Genomic DNA, 26,309 nt, shown 5'->3' on the forward strand with positions numbered 1-26,309 from the left:
TCATAATGTTCATGGATAATGTTACTTTTGATTCTTTTTTTAAAAAATCTTTCCAATTACGACACCTGTTCAAGTGAATTATTTCACCATCAACTTCTAGTCGGACAGTCCTCCAGTATTAGATGTGTATATTTTTCAGACTTTTTGGGGGGAAATATTTACAGGCCTATTAAGCTGAGTTCCTACTGTTCATAGTCATTTTAGTTGTTCACCAGCAACGCTTACATTTGCCACGTGGAGAGATACCTTATAATGGTGACTTGCTCTTTTGTTCAATAAGTTGTTCTTGTGTATATTCGTTGGCAAACCTAACAGAACACAAGAAACAGCACATAAAACACAGCCAGGAATACCCACTAAACACAAAAATATCATCAAAAGAAGCCAAAGATGCTGTTCATCACAGAAGTTATCTGTGAGATCAAAATTGAACTGTTCATAATAGAAAAGGAGCAGTTGTTAATCATATATGCATGAAATCAGCAACAAAACTCATGAATTCTCACAGGATGAGAGTAGTCACCCCTTCTACTTTAACTGGAAGAAATTTACTAATGGGAAATTCGACAAACTGAATGCTCAGAATTCATGGGTGTGGTTGCCAAGTCCCTTCAACTATTCTGTTGAAAAAATATCCGGTCCCAGCTCAGACTTTTATGCGAGTAGCTAAAGCTTTAAAGCAAAAAACTTAATGAAGATACTATTGGACACAAAAGACAATTTCATGAGCAGATTGCTTTTTTTATTGTAAATATATAATATGTGATGTTTTTATTTTGTTTAAAACCTTATTTTAAACATTAGACATTTCATTTACTCAGATAAAATGTTGGATGAAATGTTTTTCAAAAACCATCTTGATTGATTTGATTGTTTCACATTCTCTTTTTATTGGTATGTTCTCTGACTGATCTGTTATTTTCATTAGTCCTTAGTAGTTTCTCATTGGCAGATTTCTAGCTACTTTCCTTGTTTTTGATTCGTACGTTCCCCCATGCCATTGTTCTAATGTGAAGCTATTTTACTTTGTGCCAATCAACAAAGTGTGGTGGGGAAACTGTTACAGGAAATAAGTGACACTTCGAGGAAATTTGCACTGTATGCATGACTTTTAAGAAAAAAACTTATGTATTTCCTGTGGTGTTTCACACAATAAGTCAGCAAATGTGATCTGTGACTTACCTGACTAAGTTACTTTAATATTGCTCTCTCTCTTTCATATTGCTCTCTCTTTCTCTCCTCTTCTGCTTCTTTTTCCCTAACTTATCTCTTTTGCTTCTCTCTCTGTTCACTTCTGCTTATTTCTCTGTCTTTTTCTTTTCCGGGAGGTGCTGGATGGCATGGCATGGTATGATGGGGGGAAAAGAGCTACTGAGGGCCTTAGGCTTCATTTTATGGTAAAGAAAATATGCCTCAGTGGCTCCTTCCCATCGCTCATGCTTGCCCACACATCCTTGCTCCCTTGTGTCCCTAACCCATTGCTTTCTAACTACCTTTTTCTCTTCTACCATCCACTCACTCCCATTGCTTCTACCTCTTCCCCGTTCGAACTGGCCGTTCAATTCATGTATCCTTTCCTCCCGCCAGGAGTGCAAAGTTGGAAATTTAATCCTACAGTATCTACACAGTGGTTTTGAGGGAAGCATTAAAATAGAAAGGATAAAATAAGATACCATTTTTAGATCATATCACCGTACACAAACAAATTAACAGTGTCTCAAGTGGTTTAAGTCAACATTTCCAAGAGAAGGTCTTCAAAGCATCTCAGGATTACTTGTCGCTTATACCATGGAAGATCAACTCATCCATTAAACAGCTACATGCATATCATTCTAGATTCCATTTTTCATTGCATTGTAGTGAATCATTGAGTAGCTCATCACACAGGTCATACTCCTGAATTACACTGTACAATGTCAATGGCCTGGCACGCCTGTCACACAATCTACTCCAAATGTACTTGCCACAGATTTGAAATAGTTAAGCTAAGCATTACTGTGACATTTGGACACCTCACTCATTCATCAGTCACAGTTTCACTTTTTCAGAATAAGCTCCAAACCTCATCTGTCACAAAAGCAGAATATCAGAAATATTCCTGACCAGGTTTCCCGTTTTAAATCTACAGAAATGATCAGCAATCAATTTTAACGTGCAAAACCTCTAAATGTAGTACTGTGTAATATTTGTCCATAAGGAACTGGAAAATCAAAAGCCAAACTTGGCTAAGAACATTTAATTTTCTAATTGCTAGGAAATCTTAGTAATGGATTCTACCTAAAAACAATGGACGTCACTACATGATACTGGGCACATGTATGACTTCACCAAAATATAGTTTAACTTTTGGAGCAATCATTCTTTCACTAACTAACCATGTGCTCCAAAATAAACAGAAAATCTTGTGAACAGCATTTAGATTTATACACACTATGAATCATATGTGAAAGTAACTGAAAAGGAATCTTTCAACAGTGTTCAAGAAAAGTAGGCTGGAAACCCCCTTCAGCTTCAAAGATACAGTTATTTAGAAAACATGCTATCTCAACTCAGTTTAGTTTCTCATATATCCATTTAATTAGGGCAATTAAAAGTGGTATTATGGAGCATTAAAATAAATTTTTGATTATTTTATTTTATACACTCATTGTAGGGCATTGACCTAGTGATATTTCTTATTGTAAGTCTCGAGTTGTCCCTTCTTTTCTGAGGATAGTGGTTATGCTCAGAATGTGGTTGCACAGGCAATTGTAGCCATAGATACATCTTCAAGTGACCATTCTTCATATTTGGGCCAATGCAGTTGAATTATGGTGGGCTTTTTTACAGTAGGAGGGGTATCACAGGTAGACATCTGATTCTCGTCTGATATCTACTCATGCGTACTCTCAAAGAGTCGTTGAATTTTTTTTTCTCTCCTTAGCTTGGGGAAACAGAGTCCAATTGTAGTGCCACCATGCCACAGATAAGAAAGGCTAAAAGCAGAGACCACAGATCCAGATCGGAACCTTCCTGCTCCGTACGGGGCTCTTTTACTTCCTGAGCCTTTGAGGATAATTACAATGAAGTTTATATTCTGTGAAGTCTTTTCATGGTATTTGTAACTTCGTGTTCTATGAAGTTTTATGCAGAGGTTGATTTTGCAATTATTCTGTAACGTAAGAACCACAGCACATGTTTTGGAAACCAAGTCAAATAGAGATTTTTATTTAACAGAAAAAAAGCATCAGAAATAAACTTTTTTAACCAAGCTACTCATGAGAGCAGAAAGTAAGGCTATTTATATTCCCATGTCCAGATATCAGTCTCTAAACATGTTGGCCAGTAATTCTAATGACATCATGATTGTACTGCTCTATCTCTTAAATCTGATTTTAAAATCTTTATCAATGGTTGTGCATAATAAGGCAAAGATTTCATTAGTAGCTTGCAATAGAGCTTGATCAGCCTATTTCAACATTTTAACTGATTTTAACTAAGTTTGTAGGTTATAATGATGGATTATGTCTCCATCAAACCACTGCTGCAACTTTTGATTTGTCTTTCCATAAACCACCACCTCCCAACATATGTTGTCTTTTTTGAATGTTTATTTTCTTTTAGAGAATTTGAATAAATTGTTTAACTGCCTTTCTCCCCTCAATTTCGTGTGACATTATATTGTGTGTCATTCAACAGGCTATCACGAAATGCAAATTGATAAGTCTGCTCAAAATCAGATCTAAATGAAAACGATTTTGAACTTAAACTCTTAACAAAAAAAATGAATCAAATACAATGGAACTTTGATTATCCACCATTGTAAAAAGGGCAGTTAGCTGTGCATAATGGAAGTTGGCAGATAATTGAGATTCCCCCAGCAACACTCCCCTCTGTTGATCTGCTTCTATAAGACCATAAGAGATAGGAGCAGGAGCAGGCCATTCGGCCCCTCGAGCCTACTTTGCCATTCAACGAGATCATGGCTGATCTGATTTTTACCTCAACTCCACTTACTCGCCTTTTTCCCATATCCTTTGACTCCCTTGCTGATCAAAAATGTGGAGATGCCGGTGATTGTCTGGGGTTGACAAATGTAAGGAATCTTACAACACCAGGTTATAGTCCAACTGTTTTATTTGAAAATCACAAGCTTTCGGAGGCTTTCTCCTTCGTAAGGTGAGCGAGTGTGGGATTCCATGGAAGGTTACCGCACTTATAGTCAGAGAACAATACCTGGTGATTACAGATAATCTTTCCAACTGCCCGTTGTCAAGGCAATCAAAGTGTTCAGACAGAGTGATGTTACCTACAGGACCACCGAATACACAAACGGCCAGAACACAAAACAGAGAGAGGGAGAGAAACATCCGAAAGGAAGAGAAAGACAGAGAATGACCCGTTGTGTTAAAAACAGATAACTTTTTTTCGCTGGTGGGGTTACTTGTAGCGTGACATGAACCCAAGATCCCGGTTGAGGCCGTCCTCATGGGTGCGGAACTTGGCTATCAATTTCTGTTTGACAATTTTGCGTTGTCGTGTGTCTCGAAGGCCGCCTTGGAGAATGCTTACCCGAAGATCGGTGGCTGAATGTCCTTGACCGCTGAAGTGTTCCCCGACTGGGAGGGAACCCTCCTGTCTGGCGATTGTTGCGCGGTGTCCGTTCATCCGTTGTCGTAGTGTCTGCATGGTCTCGCCAATGTACCATGCTCCGGGGCATCCTTTCCTGCAATGTATGAGGTAGACAACGTTGGCCGAGTCACAGGAGTATGAACCATGTACCTGGTGGGTGGTGTCCTCTCGTGTGATGGTGGTGTCTGTGTGGATGATCAGGCATGTCTTGCAGAGGTTGCCGTGGCAGGGTAGTGTGGTGTCGTGGACGCTGTTCTCCTGAAAGCTGGGTAATTTGCTGCGAACGATGGTCTGTTTGAGGTTGGGTGGCTGTTTGAAGGCGAGAAGTGGAGGCGTGGGGATGGCCTTAGCGAGGTGTTCGTCGTCATCGATGACATGTTGAAGGCTGCGGAGAACATGGCGTAGTTTCTCCGCTCCGGGGAAGTACTGGACGACGAAGGGTACTCTGTTGGGTGCGTCCCGTGTTAGTCTTCTGAGGAGGTCTATGCAATTTTTCGCTGTGGCCCGTCGAAACTGTCGATCGACGAGTCGAGCGTCATATCCCGTTCTTACGAGGGCGTCTTTCAGCATCTGTAGGTGTCCATCGCGTTCCTCCTCGTCTGAGCAGATCCTGTGTATTTGCAGGGCCTGTCCATAGGGGATGGCCTTTTTGACGTGGTTAGGGTGGGAGCTGGAAAAGTGGAGCATCGTGAGGTTGTCCGTGGGCTTGCGGTAGAGTGAGGTGCTGAGGTGCCCGTCTTTGATGGAGATTCGTGTGTCCAAGAAAGAAACCGATTCTGAGGAGTAGTCCATGGTGAGCTTGATGGTGGGATGGAACTTGTTAATGTTATCGTGTAGTCTCTTCAGTGATTCTTCGCCATGGGTCCATAGGAAGAAAATGTCTTCGATGTATCTGGTGCATAGCGTTGGTTGGAGGTCCTGTGCAGTGAAGAAGTCCTGCTCGAACTTGTGCATGAAAATGTTGGCGCATTGGGGTGCAAATTTGGTCCCCATGGCTGTTCCGTGTGTTTGGGTAAAGAACTGGTTGTCGAAGGTGAAGACATTGTGATCCAGGATGAAGCGGATGAGTTGTAGGATGGCGTCTGGAGATTGGCTGTTGTTGGTGTTGAGTACTGAGGCTGTTGCAGCGATGCCGTCATCGTGGGGGATACTGGTGTGGAGTGCCGAGACGTCCATCGTGGTGAGAAGTGTTCCTGGTTCAACTGGTCCGTGGTTGCTGAGTTTTTGTAGGAAGTCTGTTGTGTCGCGACAGAAGCTGGGGGTTCCCTGTACTTTGGGTTTCAGGATGCCCTCGACGTATCCAGAGAGGTTCTCACACAGGGTTCCGTTGCCTGATACAATAGGACGTCCGGGTGTGTTGGCTTTGTGTATCTTTGGGAGGCAGTAGAAGTCTCCCACGCGGGGAGTACGTGGGATGAGAGCGCGTAGGATGCTTTGAAGATCTGGATCGAAGGTCTTGATCAGTTTGTTGAGCTGGTGGGTGTGTTCTTTGGTCGGATCTGCGGATAACTGTCTGTAGTGTTCCTGGTTGCCCAGTTGTCGGTATGCTTCTTTGCAATAGTCCGTTCTGTTCTGTATGACGATGGCTCCTCCTTTGTCCGCTGGTTTGACTGCATTCATGTGGCAATCCGAGCACCACCAGATCAACCAGGAGTATTCGTCAACCACAAGGGATTTCATTCCATCAAGGTTCAGCTGGTGTGTAACCACAAGTAGAGGTTAACGCAGGTCTGCGCCAGATTCCCTGGGAGCTGCGATGATGCTTTCATACTTCGGCAGTCCAACATTCCCCGACCTTTTCGTACCTGGAACCACTGTTAGGGGGTGGCTGCCAAACGACAAAGGATACCTCATTCAAATCTGGCTGATGACACCTCTGAGGAACCCCACCAAAGAACTCCAAGAGCAGTAAAACGACAGTCATAAGATCACAAGATGTGTCACCGAGCAAGCCTTCAGCATGCTCAAGATGCGCTTCAGGTGCCTGGACAGGTCTGGAGGCGCCCTTCAATACTTGCCGGCGAGAGTCTCTAGAATGATCGTGGTGGGTTGCATTCTGCACAACATTGCGCAGCAGCGAGGATTAGAGGTGGAGGAGGAACAAGCCGCTCGTCAGTCATCTTCCGATGGCAGGAAATGGCAGAGAAATTAAACAAATACTTTGTGTCTGTCTTTACGGAAGAAGACACAACAAACCTCCCAGAAATACTAGAGAACCAAGTGTCTGGGGAGAATGAGGAACTGAAAGAAATTAGTATTATTAAAAAATTAGTATTAGAGAAATTAATGGGACTGAAAGTCGATAAATCCCAAGGACCTGATGATCCATATCCCAGGGTTTTGAAAGAGGTGGCTATAGAGATAGTGGATGCATTGGTTGTCATCCAAAATTCTATAGATCCTGGAATGGTTCCTGCAGATTGGAGGGTAGCAAATGTAACCCACTATTTGAGAAAGGAGGGAGAGAGAAAACAGGGAACTACAGACCTGTTAGCCTGACATCAGTAGTAGGGAAAATGCTAGAATCTATTATAAAGGATGTGATAACAGGACACTTAGAAAATAATAATAGGATTTGGCAGAGGCAAAATGGATTTATGAAAGGGAAATCATGTTTGACAAACCTATTGGAGTTCTTTGAGGATGTAACTAGTAGAATAGATAAGGGGGAACCAGTGGATGTGGTGTATTTGGATTTTCAGAAGGCTTTCGATAAGGTCCCACACAAGAGGTTGGTGAACAAAGTTAGAGCACATGGAATTGGGGGTAATATATTGGCATGGATTGAGAATTGGTTAACAGACAGAAAGCAGAGATAGGAATAAACGGGTCTTTTTCAGGGTTCAGGGACTTCAAGGGTTAAGTTACGAGGAGAGATTGCACAAATTGGGGTTGTATTCTCTCGAGTTTCGAAGGTTAAGGGGTAATCTGATCGAAGTCTATAAGATATTAAGGGGAACAGATAGGGTGGATAGAGAGAAACTATTTCCGCTGGTTGGGGATTTTAGGAGTAGGAGGCACAGTCTAAAAATTAGAGCCAGACCTTTCAGGAGCGAGATTAGAAAACATTTCTACACACAAAGGGTTGTAGAAGTTTGGAACTCTCTTCCGCAAACAGCAATTGATACCATCTCAATTGCTAAATTTAAATCTGAGATAGATAGCTTTTTGGCAACCAAAGGTATTAAGGGATATGGGCCAAAGGCAGGTATATGGAGTTAGATCACAGATCAGCCATGATCTTATCAAATGGCGGAGCAGGCACGAGGGGCTGAATGGCCTACTCCTGTTCCTATGTTCCTTGGTTGGCAGACTTTGACTAGTGGGGTACTGCATGGATCGGTGCTTGGGCCCCAGCTATTCACAATCTATATCAATGATCTGGATGAAGGGACCAAATGTAATATTTCCAAGTTTGCTGATGACACAAAACTAGGTGAGAATATGAGTTGTGAGGAGGATGCAAAGAGGCTTCAAGGGGATATAGACAGGCTAAGTGAGTGCGCAAGAACATGGCAGATGGAATATAATGTGTAAAAATGTGAAGTTATCCACTTTGGTCGGAAAAACAGAAATGCAGAGTATTTTTTTAAATGGAGAGAAATTGGGAAATTGTTGATGTTCAAAGGGACCTGGGTGTGCTTGTACTGAAAGCTAATGTGCAGGTGCAGCAAGCAATTAGGAAGGCAAATGGTATATTGGTCTTTATTACAAGAGGATTTGAGTACAGGAGTAAAGATGTCTTACTGCAATTATATAGGGCCTTGGTGAGACCGCACCTGGAGTATTGTGTACAATTTTGGTCTCCTTACCTAAGAGGGAGTGAAACAAAGGTTCACCAGACTGATTCCTGGGATGGCGGGATTGTCGTATGAGGAGAGATTGAGTAGACTAGGCCTGTATTCTCTAGAGTTTAGAAGAATGAGAGGTGATCTCATTGAAACATACAAAATTCTTACAGGACTCGACAGGGTAGATGCAGGGAGGATGTTTCCCCTGGCTGGGGAGTCTAGAACCAGGGGTCACAGTCTCAGAATAAGGGGTAGGCCATTTAGGACTGAGATGAGGAGAAATTTCTTCACTCAGAGGGTGGTAAATCTTTGGAATTCTCTACCCCAGAGGACTGTGGAGGCTCAGTCATTGAGTACATTCAAAACAGAGATCGATAGATTTCTAAATATTAAAGGCATCAAGGGATATGGGGATAGTGGAGAAAATGCCATTGAGGTAGAAGATCAGCCATGATCTTGTTGAATGGCAGTGCAGGCTCGAGGGGCTGGATGGCCTACTGCTGCTCCTATTTCTTGTGTTCTTATTCCAATGAAGAGGAGGAGGAGGAAGATGAAGATGGGGCACCCAAAGCCAGACCATCTGATCACACTGCTGCTCGGGATGCCAGGGATGCCCTAATAGCTCGAAGGTTCAGTTAGTCACTCACACTGGACAAGGTAACTATCACATCCCCTCACCAAAGGGATACTGTAACCAATCACCCACCCATTGCACATCCCCCAATTGGTCCCGTCAATTCATATCTTCACATTCATCACCAACCAAATGAAAAGGCAAATTGACACCTGGCACGCAAGAATGGGCAACACAGTGAAGTGATGCAAGTAAATAAATTTTATGTGAGGTCATAACAAAAGGAAACTTAATAACATAACATTTTCACAAACACCCATGTACATACCCTTGGTGATTTACAATGTTTTTCTCTTCCTTTGCCTACTGATCCTGCGTGGTGCAACCCCTATGGTATCAGCAGAGATCGAGGTAAGCTGCTCAGATCCCTGCTCTGACTGCTGAGAAGCTCTTGGCCAACGACCTCTGGCATTTGGAGCCCGTGAGGGCCCCGCCAAAGACTGCTGCACCTGCACCTGTGCAGAGGCAGATTCTGCCATTGGGAGACGAGGCAGCATTTTAGGTACTGGTTGAGGTTGGGGTGGGGGAGTGGGGGTAGAGCAGGTGAGTCACTGGAGCGCTTTGAGTGGAGTTCCCACTTCCATGTCCCCTTTCGCCATCATCCCTCTCCTGGACCAGCACCACATCACTCCAGCCTGTCTGCAGGGGAGCAACTTGGTGCAGATCATTGCCGCCTTGTAAGGCCATCCTGTTTAAGGCGGCAGACGTGTTGGCATCCATTAAAATGCTGAAAAAGATTCTTCAGTTTGGTTGTGTTAATTGAAGAATAGAAGTTTACATCAACAGAAGTAGCAAACTTGTCAGTTGGATTTGAACATTTTACTTCCTGATTTTGTTCCCCTATCAATTCTGTTCATAGTAACCATAAAGCACCCACTGATTAACATTTTCCAGAACTCCTTTTGTACGTTAGCGTCATACAACAGCTATTTATGTTTTTTTGCAAAAAAACACAAATAGCTGTTTACTGCAGTATCAAAGTAATCATGGAGGATTAAGATAAGTCTCTCAGAACTGATGTTCTAGCTCTGTCAAAGCATTATCTAATGCCTCAAATTGAATGTATGTGGGCTGAATTGAGTATAATAAATGACATTCGGCATATTGGTTAAATATACAGTAACTGATTCTGGCCCCTGCATTCTCTTCAGGAATAAGGAAAATGGGGCAAGCTTGTGAGCAATAGTGTCTAAGGATGGGCTTTGAGGAAGGACACTACTTGATTTGGAAAACCTACAAAATAATCTGCAATTGAACTTGACATTCTAAGTTGTGACTTCTGTATAGACCATTCAGCATCCTTCTCAACCCATTTTAATGCTCCAGTTATCATTTTCTCCCATCCTTTCCTGAAATTATTGATTCACGCTGGGGTATAGTTCAAGAGATGTTGACAGCCGACCTGGCACCTCACCCAAGTGGCAATTCTTCATGTGTGAGTTTAGATGTTGAAGGAAGGCACACTCGGTGGCTGACCTAGGTCATTTTGACAATGTTTTCTCCTCTGAGGCAAATTGCTCTATCTAGTGGCGTGGATGAGTAGCCTGTGGAACTTCCTACTGAGACTGAATGACCTTGAGATGAATTTCTAAATGCGATTATTGTACAGTCTCCTCCCCAGAGTTGTCTTTAGGTGAATATGTTTTTTTAACTTTTGTGAAAATAGAAAATAACATGCAATATGTATTTTCAAAACATTTGTGCACCATGTTTCTACAATTATTTTGAAAATGTTTTTAAATAGAATTATAATAGTTTCACCTACTATGTTACTAATGTTGCTGTTAATGTAATGACAAATTTGCAGGGCATTTGTTAAGTTTTTTTGGGTTTGAAATGATATCCATTCCATGTTTGTTTCTTTTAGACTTTTTTCTTCAATTGTGTTGGATAGTATTCAAGATAAATATGCTGACATTTATCTCTAAATGAGAAACCTAATATTTTGCTTGTTTCATCCAGGAAATTTAACCTCTTGAAGGTTAAACAATCATCAATTTCTTCCTCTACTGCATGTTTTTGTGATTTCAAAACTGAATGTTTGACCTGTTTTCTTCCACTTTTACACGTTTTTCTAAAAGACCCATTGTCTTTTGTGTATTTTCACAGGGAACCCAGGGATAGTGTGTTACTATAAGCCCTTCATGCAGATTTTACACAAGATTCTCAACCGGAAGTATCCTATCTGGGCCATAAGCCATGCAGGCCACTGTATCCCCCCAGAAGGCATGGAGATGGTGGAAGGTACTGTACATAGACTGGAGTCCTTAAAAATAACATTGTTTTCTTTCTAGCCCCACATAGCTATATATAATAACTGCCCAAACAACCTCATCTTCTATACCTGACTTTTTATTGCAAATGCCAACTTCTGTATTGTACTAATTTTATTAAAATACAATTTAAGAATATATGTATGATACATTTATCTATTATAGAAATTTCCTTTGAACTCTCAAAATATTTTGTAAATCATGCAGAATATTTTGTAGAAGGCTTCCACATACTTATACCGAGTGACATCTTAACCTGGAAATAGATAAGCACCATTTTCAAGTTATGTAGTATCCAATTAGTCAGTTGAATTTTGGTTCTGATCATTTAATCGGATATCCAAATCTAAACTGTCCATTGAGACATCTGTATGTATTGGCCGCAAACTGAAGTTGATGCAAAGCGTTTTGTGGTGGATTATGTGAATTTGATTCGTTGATTCTGTTTTAATCTTCATATCCTTTACGGAGCTCCGTATGCTCGTTATTTCCTGATTACAGCAATCATGAAATAGCACTTAGTGCAAACAAGATCAGACGGAAAGGACAGAGCTGAAGAGAATGTTTCCTCTGCAGCAACACACCTCTAAGTATTTTTGCTGGGAACTCATAACACAATTGTAATGAGGGAGTATTATTAAGTTTTAGTCCTCGTGTTCCAAGAGATGCATCTCAACTTAGAAAAGGCCAGCAATTTACCACGGGTGACTAAAAAGAAGCTTTACTAAATTGGGAGGTACACTAATGCCTGCACCGTGTCTGATTCTGTAATGAATCAAACTCGAATGAAGGGTTACTCTACTGTTAAGCAGGTTGCTACGACTGACACTTAAACCTTTGATTTGTAAAGGTGTCGGCCAAGATCTTGAATTCACCTTGTTGCCGTATTTTTGTTTAGATTGTGCACTATAGGCTAACGTGTAGAACTGAAGTTATGATGAATGAGCAGTATCGCCACATGGTTTTCATCCAGAAGCAATACATTTTCATTTCAGATTGTCTCCACACACTACTGTGCATAGTCCTATCCTACAGTGTAATGTGCTTAGGGCACTTTTATAGCATTTTTGTGAAGAAAGACCTTGCCTAAACCTCTTCTAGATTAAGATAATTATGCACAGATGTATAAGGTATATCCAGGGCCCTTTTTGCTAAACTGGTTGGATGCAGTGCTGCAGTTCATTGTAAGAAGAGAAGGAATGGACTCAGTTAATATATGAAACACATGTTCAGCAATAAAGATGGCAAATGCAAACAGTGAACCATTTATTACCTTCTTCATGTGACACATTACTCAAGTGAAAGGAAAAAGTGGTAGCTAAGGAACAAATGGCCCAGAATGATTTAAATGGGGTCAACTTGGGAAGGTTGAGAGGATGATCTGCAAGACGAGCCTTAACCCCATTAGTAGGGGCAAACACATAGATGCAGTGTAATCAAGGTCTGTGAATAACATATGACAGTGCCATATTAGTGATTCCCAGATTTACTAGTTGCCATGAGTACTGTTTCGACATGCTTCTATTATTCATTTAAAGATGTAGGGATTGTGTCCAAGTTTTAAAACTGCAATTTGAAGAAGTCAAAAATAGACAATATTTTTGGGCAGGTGCTAGAAACACTTTGGCCTAGAAATTGGATCATGCCCGAATCGGAGCATGATCCCGGTGCTGCGCACACTGCACGCGCTCAATGAGGGTAACAGCAGGACCATGGCAAATTGGTCTGGAAGGCTCTTTTGGATAGTACCAGCGAACGGCAGGTGCCATTTACGGCCCCAGAGGTAGCTCACCGGGCCCTGGGGGTTGGCCAGATGGGCTGGCTCGACCACCCGCTGAGGGCCTCCGGTCATTCATGGGGGTGGGAGAGAGGCAATTGAGAAGGGAGCGAGCGGAGGTGGGCAGCGGCTCGCAGTATTAATGTAGAGCCAGGAGACGCACTCCTGGCTCTACAATAAGGAAAGTAAAAAGTGTTCAACTTAACTTTTAGGTGGTGGTCTCCAGCGGATCCTTTAAGGACCGCCGGTTTGGTTGCTGAGCGCCTGCAGAAACTGACTGCAACATGCACAGTGCTCAGTGCTCACCATGCTGGTTCCTTAGTTGCCCATTTCATGCCTGTAAAATCATCCAATTTCCAGGCCTTTCTATGGTATCCACAGATACAACTGACACTGGAGAATTCTAGCAGTTAAGTAGATAAGTTTGCCCTAAGGTTTATTGGTGTTATTTGACATGTCATACACAAAAAAATCTGATTATGACATACGAGTGAGTACAATTATAATTGCTTCATATTTTACATTATACCCTAAACTGTAAAGTGAACGTTTTTCAGGTTCTAATTATGGCAGCTTTAGTCATTAAGGAAAAAAGTACTGATTTGGTTGGATTGTTTTTGCATGACCAGCTTTGAACAGGCTATTTATTACAATATTGCCTCAAGATTTCCCCAAGTGGTCCAAGACTGAGTCAGAAATAAAGGCAATACGTTTGATACCTAAATAAATGCAGAATTCATATTAGGCAACCAATAATTGTAAAATATCATCCAACTAATCAAAGCTGAAAATTTTAAAATAAAACTGTAGGCAGCTTTAAGAGTTTTAGTTAAAAGATCAGGTGTGCACAATCCTGCTGGAGAAGAAGTGTGAGCTCAATTTTTTATACACAGTTTGCCACCTATTGTCATGGATGTTGTGCTCTGAGATATTCATCAGAAACTGTAAATAGAGCTTTCTAATCAGTAATAGCCAGCGTGAAGTGATTAGGACAGGGAGGAGAAGATCAACAAAGAGGTCAGAAAGAGTAATAAAATGGGACCATGTCTTAACCCTTCCATCAATCATTACTATTTTATTCCAGGACAACAAATTGTGGCAAAAGATTTTAGAAGCTTCCCAAATGACACTACCAGCATCTGATACATGTTATCGTAAAACAAAGACTAAATCATAAACTGTATTTCTGAATCCAAATCTTTAATGTCTCCCCTCTCTGTCTACACCAAAAACCTGGAGCAAGCTTCAATAGCTGGTTGGCTACTTGCAAAAAGATTAAAGAATGGTAATTACTGAAAAGAAAAATTGCATTAGTGCTTTATCACATCTCAGAAATATCTCAAGGCACTTCACATTCAATAAATTACTTTTCGAAGTACAATGACTATTGTTATGTATGCAAATGTGGCAGCTATTTATCATGTAGCAAAATGCAAAAAACTGCAGAGAGAAATTTACCAGTGAATCTGTTACATGGTGATACCATTTGAGGAAGGATTGTTGACCAGGAGAAAGAGAGAATTCCCTGTTCTTCTTCATATAATGCCATGTGATCTATAATGTCCACCTGAACAGGGAGACCAGTTTAATGTCTTATCTGAAGGATGACACTTAAGATAATATTGCAGTCCCTCAGTACTACACTGCAGTGTCAACTTAAATTCTTAGATCTTCAGCTCAGCTAAGTTGGTAGCACTTTTGTCTCTGCATTAGATGGTTGCAGGTTCAAGCTGCACTACAAACTTCAGCAAGTAATCTAAGCTGACTAGTGAGGTCTGAGAGAGTGCTACATTGTCGGAGGTGCCTTCTTTTGGATGAGATATTAAACCGAGGCCCTGGTGCAATAAAAGATCCCAGGGTACTATTCAAAGAACAGCTAGTAATTCTCCTGGTATCCGAGCCAACATTCCCCCTTCAACTAACATCACCAAATTAGCTGCTGCATTTGCCTGTATCATTGCAGCAACTGCACTTCAAAAGTAATCCATTGATTGTAAAGCACTTTGGGACATGCTGAGGATGTGAAAGATGCTATAGAAAGCAAGTTTTTTCCTTCTTACCCCAAGCTCATGATGTGGAGTTTAAACCCACAATTTTCTAACCCAAATCAGTGATGAACTAGAACTTTCTCCTTCATGAATTGGGGGAAATGAGAAATTTTTTCTCACAGTGAGTTGTTACGATCTGGAATGCAGTACCTGAAAGGGCGGTGGAGCAGATTCAATGGTAACTTTCAAAGGGAATTGTATATATACTTGATAAGGAGAAATTTGCAGGGCTGCAGGGAATGAGCAGGGGAGTGGAACTAATTGGATAGCTCTTTCAAAGAGCTGGCACAGATACAGTGGGACAAATGGCCTCCTTCTGTGTTGTATGATTCTATGAACTCCACCTTACATAAACTCTAACTCATCCAAATCTCTGCCAGCTGGATCCTATCCCACACTAAGTTCTGTTCCCCTATCACCTCACATTGGTGACTTTTATTGACTCTACATCCCCTAGCCCATTGACTTCAAAATCATCATCCTTATTTACAAATCCCTGCATGGCCTCTCACTGTCCTATGGCTGCAACCTCTTCCAGACCTACATGGTAACATGTACCCTTTGCCCTCTAGCGTTCCCTGCTCCATCTATGGTGGCAGAGCCTTGAGCTGTCTTACCTCTGCATTCTAAACTCTCTCCCTGAACCCTTCTGCCTTGATACCTCTCTTTCCTCACTGAAAAATGTCCTGAAACCTACCTCTCCAACCATACCGTTGGTTTTCTCCTAAATTATTCTCTGAGTCATTTTCAGCCTTGAGGTATTTGCTGCATTAAAGGTGCTATATAATTGCAAGGTTTTCCTATCGTCCCAGAGTCAAGCACAATGCCAACACAGTCAAGATGATGCACTGATTTAAACGGGGCAGTCCTTTAATTTGATGAATGTGGTGCATAAAGCAGAATTCTCAAGTCCTAGATCTTGTGGTCCTATAAAATACAGTGTGTGAAGTTATTGTGATTTCTTTGATATGATATATATATTACCGATAATGATGTTACTGGTACAACAAAATCAAAAGCAAAAGCAAAAGACTGCGGATGCTGGAAATCTGAAATAGAAACAGAAAATACTGGAAATACTCAGCAAGTCAGGTAGCATCTGTGGGTAAGAAACAAAGTTAATGATTCAGATTGATGACCTATCATCAGAACTGGAAGAAGTTAAGTTTTTAAGGAAGTACAGAGCCAGGGAAAGTGGGGGAGGAAGGGGAAGGGAGGAAAGAACAAAAGGGAAGGTCTGTGATAGGGTGGAGAGCAGGAGTGATTAAATGACAAAGGGGATGATGGTGCAAGGCAAGGAGGGTAGTAATGGGACAACAAATGGGTCAAGAGGAGCTGTAAATGGCATCATCAGAACCATTGTCTGAAAAAATGGGAGCAGTGGTTATGATCTGTAGTTATTGAAATCAGTGTTGAGTCCAGAAGGTTGTAAAGTATCTAATCGAAAGATGAGGTGCTGTTCCTCGAGCTTCCATTGAGCTTCATTGGAACAGTGTAAGAGGCCGAGGACATGATGTTACTGGTAGGCTGTTTCACTTTGGTACCCCAAAAGTAGACAAATAACATGAAATTCTGAGAACTGTTTGTTCAGATACTGCCTTTGAAAGGTTTGAAAGGATGGATAGCAAATGGATAGTCTTGTATTAGGAGGGTAAGGTGCATACATCACACATTGGGTCTGCTTAGTTGCGCAGAAGTCCATGCTCGGTAGGGATTGTGCTTAGGTGGTACTAATTTTCCCTGATTTGGGATTGGCCTCCAAGCTGGTCCAAAACGTCAGCTTACGTGCAAATAATCAGAGCTACTTTGGGACCAGGGTGGGCCAGGCTATCCGATAATGTTTGACATTAGAACAGCTCTGGGTTTTCAATTAGATCCAAAATGACAGGTCTTCCTGAAAGCAAAGCCATTTAAATAACTAACCAGACATTCAGTTTTTCTTCAGAAAATATTGAGGCTAGGGGTTGTATTAAACAGAAATCTTTATAAATGTATTTGTCGTGTCACTATACACAGCAAACAGAACAATTCTTCTTGTATTGTTTTTCAAGAAATTGCTAGGTTTTAAGATAATTGTAGCAAGAAAATCTATTTTAGTCAATGATTTAACCTGTCACAATTTCTGGCCATTCCACCTTTGATCAGACTGACAACTTTGAAGCAGTATGATCAGTACATTGATTACATTTGTTATTGAAATAGGCCTATAATAATGAGGGTTGAAGTATCCTTGATCAGCATATCTGCTTCAATGGAGAAAAAAAGTGACATTTGTTTGCACCCTGCAGGTGGTTTCACCATTTGATGTTCATTTCATGCTGTGATGTGGAGTCTCAGCAGTAGAGTGTGTCTAGACAAGCTATATGCTGTACTTGATCGTATAGCTAGAAATTATCGTAAGATCACAGAATCCTACACAAAATAGTCTTGTGACTATTACAGTATGCCTTAGGCAAAGCTTAAATACAAGTAATATTGTAACTGGGCAAGGATCAACATTTTGTGTCAGGACATGTACAACCCACTTTTTATTTGAAATAATTTTAAAGCTTGCAGTTAACCCTATCAACAAAAAATGTATACAATATGACCCCAAATACCTACAGCACAAAGTTATTTTGCAGCTGCTGACATTTTTCTGCTATTTCATTACTTGTATTGTACTGTAATCCAAATAGAAGCACCATTTAGAACAGATTAATTAAAGAAAGAAAATGTATGGATAAAAGCTATCCATACTACATGTTTACAGTAGATAATTTGAACAATGGCTTTGAAAAATATTCATATTTACATGACTCCTACATGGGCATCCTCATAGCCTCCATTTCATTTGGCAGATTTTTTGGGGTGATGTAAGCCAAGAGGCTTTTCTTGGGATATGTTTACTCATCTCATCTCATCATTGGCGCCAATGGAATCGGCTTGTTTTTAGAAAAGACTGCAAAACTTTAAATAAAGCAGCCTGCCTGATCTTTAAACAAATTAATTCCACTATTATCAATAACTAAATCAGATGAGTTCCAACAGCCTCTTAACTAGCATGGATGCTCATGCTCACAGGTGTGCTAATCTTAGAAATGGGCATATTCAATTGAATCCAAATTGACATTGTCAATTCTTGCTTTGAGGTTGCTGTATCTTCAAATTTAGATTCCTTTACCACATTGTTTTTATAATACAGATACAAGATATGTTAAAGACAGAGGTAACTATTGGTAAATCCCATCACTGCTATATAATGAAGCACAGAATTTCTTCCCGATCCTTTCCTTTTTTTTATTATTTTACTTTACGCAGCTCTTCTCTGAATCCCTGTAAACACTCAATTGAAAATGCCTGCACTAAGTGCGCGAGGACATCTCTGCTAATTTTGTAGATACTAACTGTGGCAGAGTTTGCTGTTGTTCTTGGAGTTAGTATTGGAGTTAGTATTGGAGCATTACTTGTTAGAGATTTGACAAGAAATAGGTAAAGCTTCAGTGCAACATGCAAAGACACTCAATTTCTTGCCATCAACCCAGCTCTGCTTCATACACATTCTGAAATTGATATTTCTGGGCTATAAAGAGGAGTAAATGGTGACAACAATTGGTATTCTTTCCTTATTCTGAATTCAATGCCTTGATGAATGTGCGAAGCAACCTGCTAAAGTTCAACTTCAGTTGTGCTGTGATGGGATCAATTTAATTCTTGGACTAACTGTTCTTTTGACATTGTTCCTAGATGAGGTTATTCAGAACCACTACAGCTGTTCAATTTTTAAAAGTCCATTAATGAAGTCGTCTTTATTTGACTTTCCACTGTGTCATCTTTGTTCTAATTAAAAACACTTTGTGTTCTGAAGCTCACATCTTCGTCCTGAAGTTTTGAGTACAATATGAGGGCATATGTCCGCTTTAAAATCTCTTCATCCTTGAGTGCGTTGTCAACCATATTGGGCTTTTTCTGTTCATTAAGGTCTCCTACCCACTCTCAATACCAAAAGAGGAGTCAACCAGCTTTTTCCATAAAAGAAACAATGTTATAAACCTGCATCCCAAATATATCCTTTGATTTTATACTATAGGTATCTTTTATGAGTTGTGGGACGAAGAAAACAATATCAAAGCCCACATTTCTGTACCTCCAAAGACCCAACTGAGATCAGAAAACTCAACACAAATCAAGGGATCAAACATGGAACTTCCTTGTCTATATGGTTCAGCTGGTCATTGGATAAGCTTACTGGGATACCCTTTCTTCAGCTTTACTAGTAATCAGCATTCTCAGAATGAATGTTCTTCCACTTCCATTATCTTTTTAAAATGCCCTGGTGTACATTTCCAAAGTCGCATTCAGAGAGCTTCACTGCTAGGCTCCTCTATTTGTATATAGTGTCAAATGACCATGCACTGGACTTCAGAATTTTTAATTTCCTAACTCCTACGGAAGAGATGCATTCTCTGAATGTTTTGTTTTTTATCTATTTAATGCATTCTGATTCTAAAGTACATTCATACTCTTTTGGGAATGGTGCAAAGCTGCAGCCAAAACATCTGCATAGCTGACCTTATTTTCTCTCCCTTCTTGGATCCATGCAGACTTATCAATTTAAGGGGAATTCTACAGACTTGGAGAGACATGCTACCTCTTCCATTTTCCAATGGGCCTTTCTGCCAATTGAACCTTCAGAGCTATTCTGTATATTACTGTCTAACTGTTGAAGGAAGGGCATATCTCTACAACCGGCATGTGGAAAGAGCAGTACTGGCCCCGCTACCCATGCATGCCAAAAGTAGCACCTTAGTCCTGCCTATCTCATTACTAAAATTTCAGCCAACTCCTCACGCTTCTTCCTTTGAGTGGTGGTACCCAACAATGTAAACAGGATGAAGACTTTTGTTAGGCCCAAAAGTTATCCCCCTAATGTTTGATTGACAGTAGTCATTATGGAGCCAAAACATTGCAGAAATTCATTGCTAAACAAATTGGATAGTGGCATAAGAACATAAGAACATAAGAAATAGGAGCAGGAGTAGGCCAATCGGCCCCTCGAGCCTGCTCCGCCATTCAATAAGATCATGGCTGATCTGATCCTAACCTCAAATTTAAATTCATGTCCAATTTCCTGCCCGCTCCCCGTAACCCCTAATTCCCTTTACTTCTAGGAAACTGTCTATTTCTGTTTTAAATTTATTTAATGATGTAGCGTCCACAGCTTCCTGGGGCAGCAAATTCCACAGACCTACTACCCTCTGAGTGAAGAAGTTTCTCCTCATCTCAGTTTTGAAAGAGCAGCCCCTTATTCTAAGATTATGCCCCCTAGTTCTAGTTTCACCCATCCTTGGGAACATCCTTACCGCATCCATCCGATCAAGCCCCTTCACAATCTTATATGTTTCAATAAGATCGCCTCTCACTCTTCTGAACTCCAATGAGTAGAGTCCCAATCTACTCAACCTCTCCTCATATGTCCACCCCCTCATCCCCGGGATTAACCGAGTGAACCTTCTTTGTACTGCCTCGAGAGCAAGTATGTCTTTTCTTAAGTATGGACACCAAAACTGTATGCAGTATTCCAGGTGCGGTCTCACCAATACCTTATATAACTGCAGCAATACCTCCCTGTTTTTATATTCTATCCCCCTAGCAATAAAAGTCAACATTCCGTTGGCCTTCTTGATCACCTGCTGCACCTGCATACTAACTTTTTGATTTTCTTGCACTAGGACCCCCAGATCCCTTTGTACTGCAGTACTTTCCAGTTTCTCGCCATTAAGATAATAACTTGCTCTCTGATTTTTCCTGCCAAAGTGCATAACCTCACATTTTCCAATATTGTATTGCATCTGCCAAATCTCCGCCCACTCACCCAGCCTGTCTATATCCCCTTGTAGGTTTTTTATGTCCTCCTCACTCTCTACTTTCCCTCCCATCTTTGTATCATCTGCAAACTTTGATATGTTACACTCGGTCCCCTCCTCCAAATCGTTAATATAGATTGTAAAGAGTTGGGGACCCAGCACCGACCCCTGCGGAACACCACTGGCTACTGGTTGCCAGTCCGAGAATGAACCATTTATCCCAACTCTCTGCTTCCTGTGAGATAACCAATCCTCCACCCATGCCAGAATATTACCCCCAATCCAGTGATTCTTTATCTTGAGCAATAATCTTTTATGTGACACCTTGTCGAATGCCTTCTGGAAGTCGAAATACACTACGTCCACTGGTTCCCCTTTATCCACCCTGTACGTTATGTCCTCAAAGAACTCAAGCAAATTTGTCAGACATGACTTCCCCTTCATAAAGCCATGCTGACTTTGTCCTATTAAATTATGTTTATCCAAATGTTCCGCTACTGTCTCCTTAATAATAGACTCCAAAATTTTACCCACCACAGATGTTAGGCTAACTGGTCTATAATTTCCAGCCTTCTGCCTACTACCCTTTTTAAATAAGGGTGTTATATTAGCAGTTTTCCAATCTGCCGGGACCTTTGCCGAGTACAGAGAATTTTGGAAAATTATTACCAAATATCATGTATCCGATTGTGTTACCCTGGTTTATCAGGAACGACTGGAGAAAATTAGAGCTTATTCTGTTTGTATAATGGTCACTTTAATCAAGATCCTAGAGGCTGTCTGTAAAGTAGCTATCGCAAGCAGTTTTCACACTTTTTCAAAGTATTTCAAGAATTCTTCAAAAACCTACCACACGTATTTCGTAATGCTATAGTATAGGGAAAAACTTACTTGACCTCGTCCTCACCAATCTACCTATCCAAATGCATCTGTCCATGACAGTATTGTTAGGAGTGACCACCGCACAGTCCTCGTGGAGACGAAGTCCCGTCTTCGCACTGAGGACACCATCCAACGTGTTGTGTGGCACTACCACCGTGCTAAATGGGATAGATTCAGAACAGATCTAGCAGCTCAAAACTGGGCATCCATGAGGCGCTGTGGGCCATCAGCAGCAGCAGAATTGTATTCCAGCACAATCTGTAACCTCATGGCCCGGCATATTCCTCACTCCACCATTACCAACAAGCCAGGGGATCAACCCTGGTTCAATGAGGAGTGTAGAAGAGCATGCCAGGAGCAGCACCAGACGTACCTAAAAATGAGGTGCCAACCTGGTGAAGCTACAACTCAGGACTACATGCATGCTAAACAGCGGAAGCAACATGCTATAGACAGAGCGAAGCGATTCCACAACCAACGGATCAGATCAAAGCTCTGCAGTCCTGCCACATCCAGTCGTGAATGGTGGTGGACAATTAAACAACTAACGGGAGGAGGAGGCTCTGTAAACATCCCCATCCTCAATGATGGCGGAGTCCAGCACATGAGTGCATAAGACAAGGCTGAAGCGTTTGCAACCATCTTCAGCCAGAAGTGCCGAGTGGATGATCCATCTCGGCCGCCTCCCGATATCCCCACCATCACAGAAGCCAGTCTTCAGCCAATTCGATTCACTCCAAGTGATCAAGAAACAGCTGAGTGCACTGGATACAGCAAAGGCTATGGGCCCCGACAACATCCCAGCCGTAGTGCTGAAGGCTTGTGTTCCAGAACTAGCTGCGCCTCTAGCCAAGCTGTTCCAGTACAGCTACAACACTGGCATCTACCCGACAATGTGGAAAATTGCCCAGGTATGTCCTGTCCACAAAAAGCAGGACAAATCCAATCCGGCCAGTTACCGCCCCATCAGTCTACTCTCAATCATCAGCAAAGTGATGGAAGGTGTCGTCGACAGTGCTATCAAGCGGCACTTACTCACCAATAACCTGCTCACCGATGCTCAGTTTGGGTTCCGCCAGGACCACTCGGCTCCAGACCTCATTACAGCCTTGGTCCAAACATGGACAAAAGAGCTGAATTCCAGAGGTGAGGTGAGAGTGACTGCCCTTGACATCAAGGCAGCATTTGACCGAGTGTGGCACCAAGGAGCCCTAGTAAAATTGAAATCAATGGGAATCAGGGGGAAAACTCTCCAGTGGCTGGAATCATACCTAGCACAAAGGAAGATGGTAGTGGTTGTTGGAGGCCAATCATCTCAGCCCAGGACATTGCTGCAGGAGTTCCTCAGGGCAGTGTACTAGGCCCAACCATCTTCAGCTGCTTCATCAATGATTTTCCCTCCATCATAAGGTCAGAAATGGGGATGTTCACTGATGATTGCACAGTGTTCAGTTCCATTCGCAACCCCTCAGATAATGAAGCAGTCCGAGCCCGCATGCAGCAAGACCTGGACAACATCCAGGCTTGGGCTCATAAGTGGCAAGTAACATTCACGCCAGACAAGTGCCAGGCAATGACCATCTCCAACAAGAGAGAGTCTAACCACCTCCCCTTGACATTCAACAGCATTACCATCGCCGAATCCCCCACCATCAACAGCCTGCGGGTCACCATTGACCAGAAACTTAGCTGGACCAGCCGTATAAATACTGTGGCTGCAAGAGCAGGTCAGAGGCTGGGTATTCTGCGGCGAGTGACTCACCTCCTGACTCCCCAAAGCCTTTCCACCATCTACAAGGCACAAGACAGGAGTGTGATGGAATACTCTCCACTTGCCTGGATGAGTGCAGCTCCAACAACACTCAAGAAGCTCAACACCATCCAGGACAAAGCAGCCCGCTTGATTGACACCCCATCCACCACCCTGAACATTCACTCCCTTCACCACCTGCACACAGTGGCTGCAGTGTTTACCATCCACAGGGTGCACTGCAGCAACTCGCCAAGGCTTCTTCGACAGCACCTCCCAAACCCGCGACCTCTACTACCTAGAAGGACAAGAGCAGTGGGGTACATGGGAACAACACCACCTGCACGTTCCCCTCCAAGTCACACACCATCCTGACTTGGAAATATATTGCCGCTCCTTCATTGTCGCTGGGTCAAAATCCTGGAACTCCCTTCCTAACAGCACTGTGGGAGAACCTTCACCACACAGACTGCAGCGGTTCAAGAAGGCGGCTCTCCACCACCTTCTCAAGGGCAATTAGGGATGGGCAATAAAATGCCGGCCTCGCCAGCGACGCCCACATCCCATGAACGAATAAAAAAAAAGTATGCTTCCCAATGTATTTGGAGGTTGAACAAATGACGAAGAATGCTTCTTGTAAACTGCATACATAACACTATGCCATTGAATAAAAGATGTATTTTGCACGAGTGGAGTCCATACAAATCACATCTCCTTCGTCCATAGTTCTCATGGTCGACTTTGTCCCCTTTGTGTGGGATAAATTCTGTATTCACTGGGTTACCATCAAGTATCCTTGCTTACTTTTTTCAAGTCTGCTGTTTATTTTGTTGGGTCTAATGTTACTAGTTCTAAAATACAATTTTTCAAAATATAGTTTTGCTGTCTACTTGTGTTTGGACCCATTCGTTTTCTCATTTAGCAACCAGTGCTTGTTTAAATCTTTTACTCTTAAGAATTTCACAAATTTCAATATAAATTGGCTTTTGTTTTGCAGGGAGAAGTGAGGGGATAATGAATTTTCAAAAGAAAGTTGAAAAGTGGAGTGGCATATATTATCTGTATTTAATTTAATGTTGATCACAGATAAATGACTTTAACTCATAATGAAAGGCTGGTAGGAAGAATAAGGAGGCCACATACTGCTTGGATAATAAGAGTCTAAATGGGGTAGAGGACCAAACGGATCTCGGGATACAGATTCGCAAATCACTAAAAGTAGCGACGCAGGTTAATGCCATAAAAAAGGCAAACCGAGCACTGGGGTTCATTTCTAGAGGAATAAATTGCAAAGCAGAGAAGTTATGTTATGTTGGAACCTTGGTTGGACCACACTAGACGCACTGTGCATAATTCTGGTCTCCATATTATAAAAAGGATATAGAGGCACTGGAGAATGTGCAAAAAAGATTCACAAGGATGATACCAGAACTGAGAGGATGGGCTCGATTTTCGGACCCTCGAGCCGGCGGGTTCGTGGTGGGGGGGCTCCAAACATCGGGGATTCCCGGGGCGGGTCCGGAGCCCGGCTCCAACCCGCCCACTTCCTGGTTCCCCAGTGACGCGCTTACATGTGCGTGCGCAGCCCCCACATGTGGAACTCCCGCAGGCAATTAAAGCCGGCGGGATGCCACTTAAGGTAATTATTTTGATACTTCAGGTCGTTAGCAGACCTGATTGACATGATATTTTAGGAGGGGTGGGATTTTAATCTCAACTGAGACTGTTTCCCGTACTGGGGGAAACGCTCCCAGTTGAAATGGACGTGTTGCAGCCATCAGCCTGTGGCAGCTGCAAAGGTCCATTTGACAGGTGGTGGGGGGAGACCCTCACTCATTGCAGGAGGCCACTCTGTCACTTTGGACAAAGTTTGGCCTCCAACACCCTCCTCCTAACAATAAAATTCACAATCTTGCTCACTCACCCCGGTGTGCAGACACATTTACCTACCTTGCGGACCCCCTCAAATGTACATCTTCCGGATGGGGGCCGTCGTAGCTGCAGTCATGAACTCCTCGGAGGACGAACAGCATCACCAGCCTCACCAGTAATGCCGTCCACCTCTGACACGTGGAGCTCCACAACACAGTGGTGAGACACATCCACCTGCACAGCAGGAGGGAGTGCAACCGCAGAGAGAGATGCATCGCAAAGGCACTACCCTCGACACGGGGTCTACAGACCGAGGCTCAGCTTCCTGGACCTCTCTGAGCAGCAGTGCATACGGAGGCTCAGAGCCACTCGACATGTAGTCGTGGACATCTGCAGCCTCCTTCATGCCGAGCTGCTCCCGGCTGGCCCGAGCACCATCTTCTTACCTGTCAAAGTCACCACTGCCCTCAATAACTTCTCCTCCACATCCTTCCAGGATGCCACCGGGGACACCGTCGACGTCTCTCAGTCGTCTGCACAAAAGAGCCCTGCAAATACACCTACACCCACTCTGCAGTGACACAATGGGTGACATCAGTTGTGGGTCTTCATAGTGATCCTCAGGAAAGGGCATTATTGCACAAACCAGACAAGATTCGCAAAGACATGGCAGTAGTGGTGACAATATAATATGTAATGTGAGTTGTTCAGAAATCAAATATAAGTAAAAACCATGACAAACCCTCAAAAACCCTTGTGCATCCCCTTCATGCTCACGACACGTTTGCCTTACGCTTCCTACTGCACATATGTGATGCATGCCCT

The 26,309-nt window shown here is 42.3% G+C and overlaps 1 protein-coding gene across 3 annotated transcripts in view; it reads left to right on the forward strand.

Annotated features, from left to right (window-relative positions):
* The window catches only part of ldah (lipid droplet associated hydrolase), a 306,360-nt gene that overhangs the window by 128,119 nt on the left and 151,932 nt on the right, over nt 1-26,309 (forward strand). For all 3 annotated transcript variants that reach the window (XR_010962896.1, XM_067984345.1, XM_067984344.1), the window contains exon 3: nt 11,146-11,280. Coding sequence is in view for 2 of the 3 variants with exons in the window: in XM_067984345.1 (XP_067840446.1) it covers nt 11,146-11,280 (135 nt within the window). In the remaining variant the exon portion in view is untranslated. The remainder of the gene's footprint in view (nt 1-11,145; nt 11,281-26,309) is intronic.

The sequence above is a fragment of the Heptranchias perlo genome, chromosome 5, assembly GCF_035084215.1.
Source record: "Heptranchias perlo isolate sHepPer1 chromosome 5, sHepPer1.hap1, whole genome shotgun sequence".
Lineage (NCBI taxonomy): Eukaryota > Metazoa > Chordata > Chondrichthyes > Hexanchiformes > Hexanchidae > Heptranchias > Heptranchias perlo.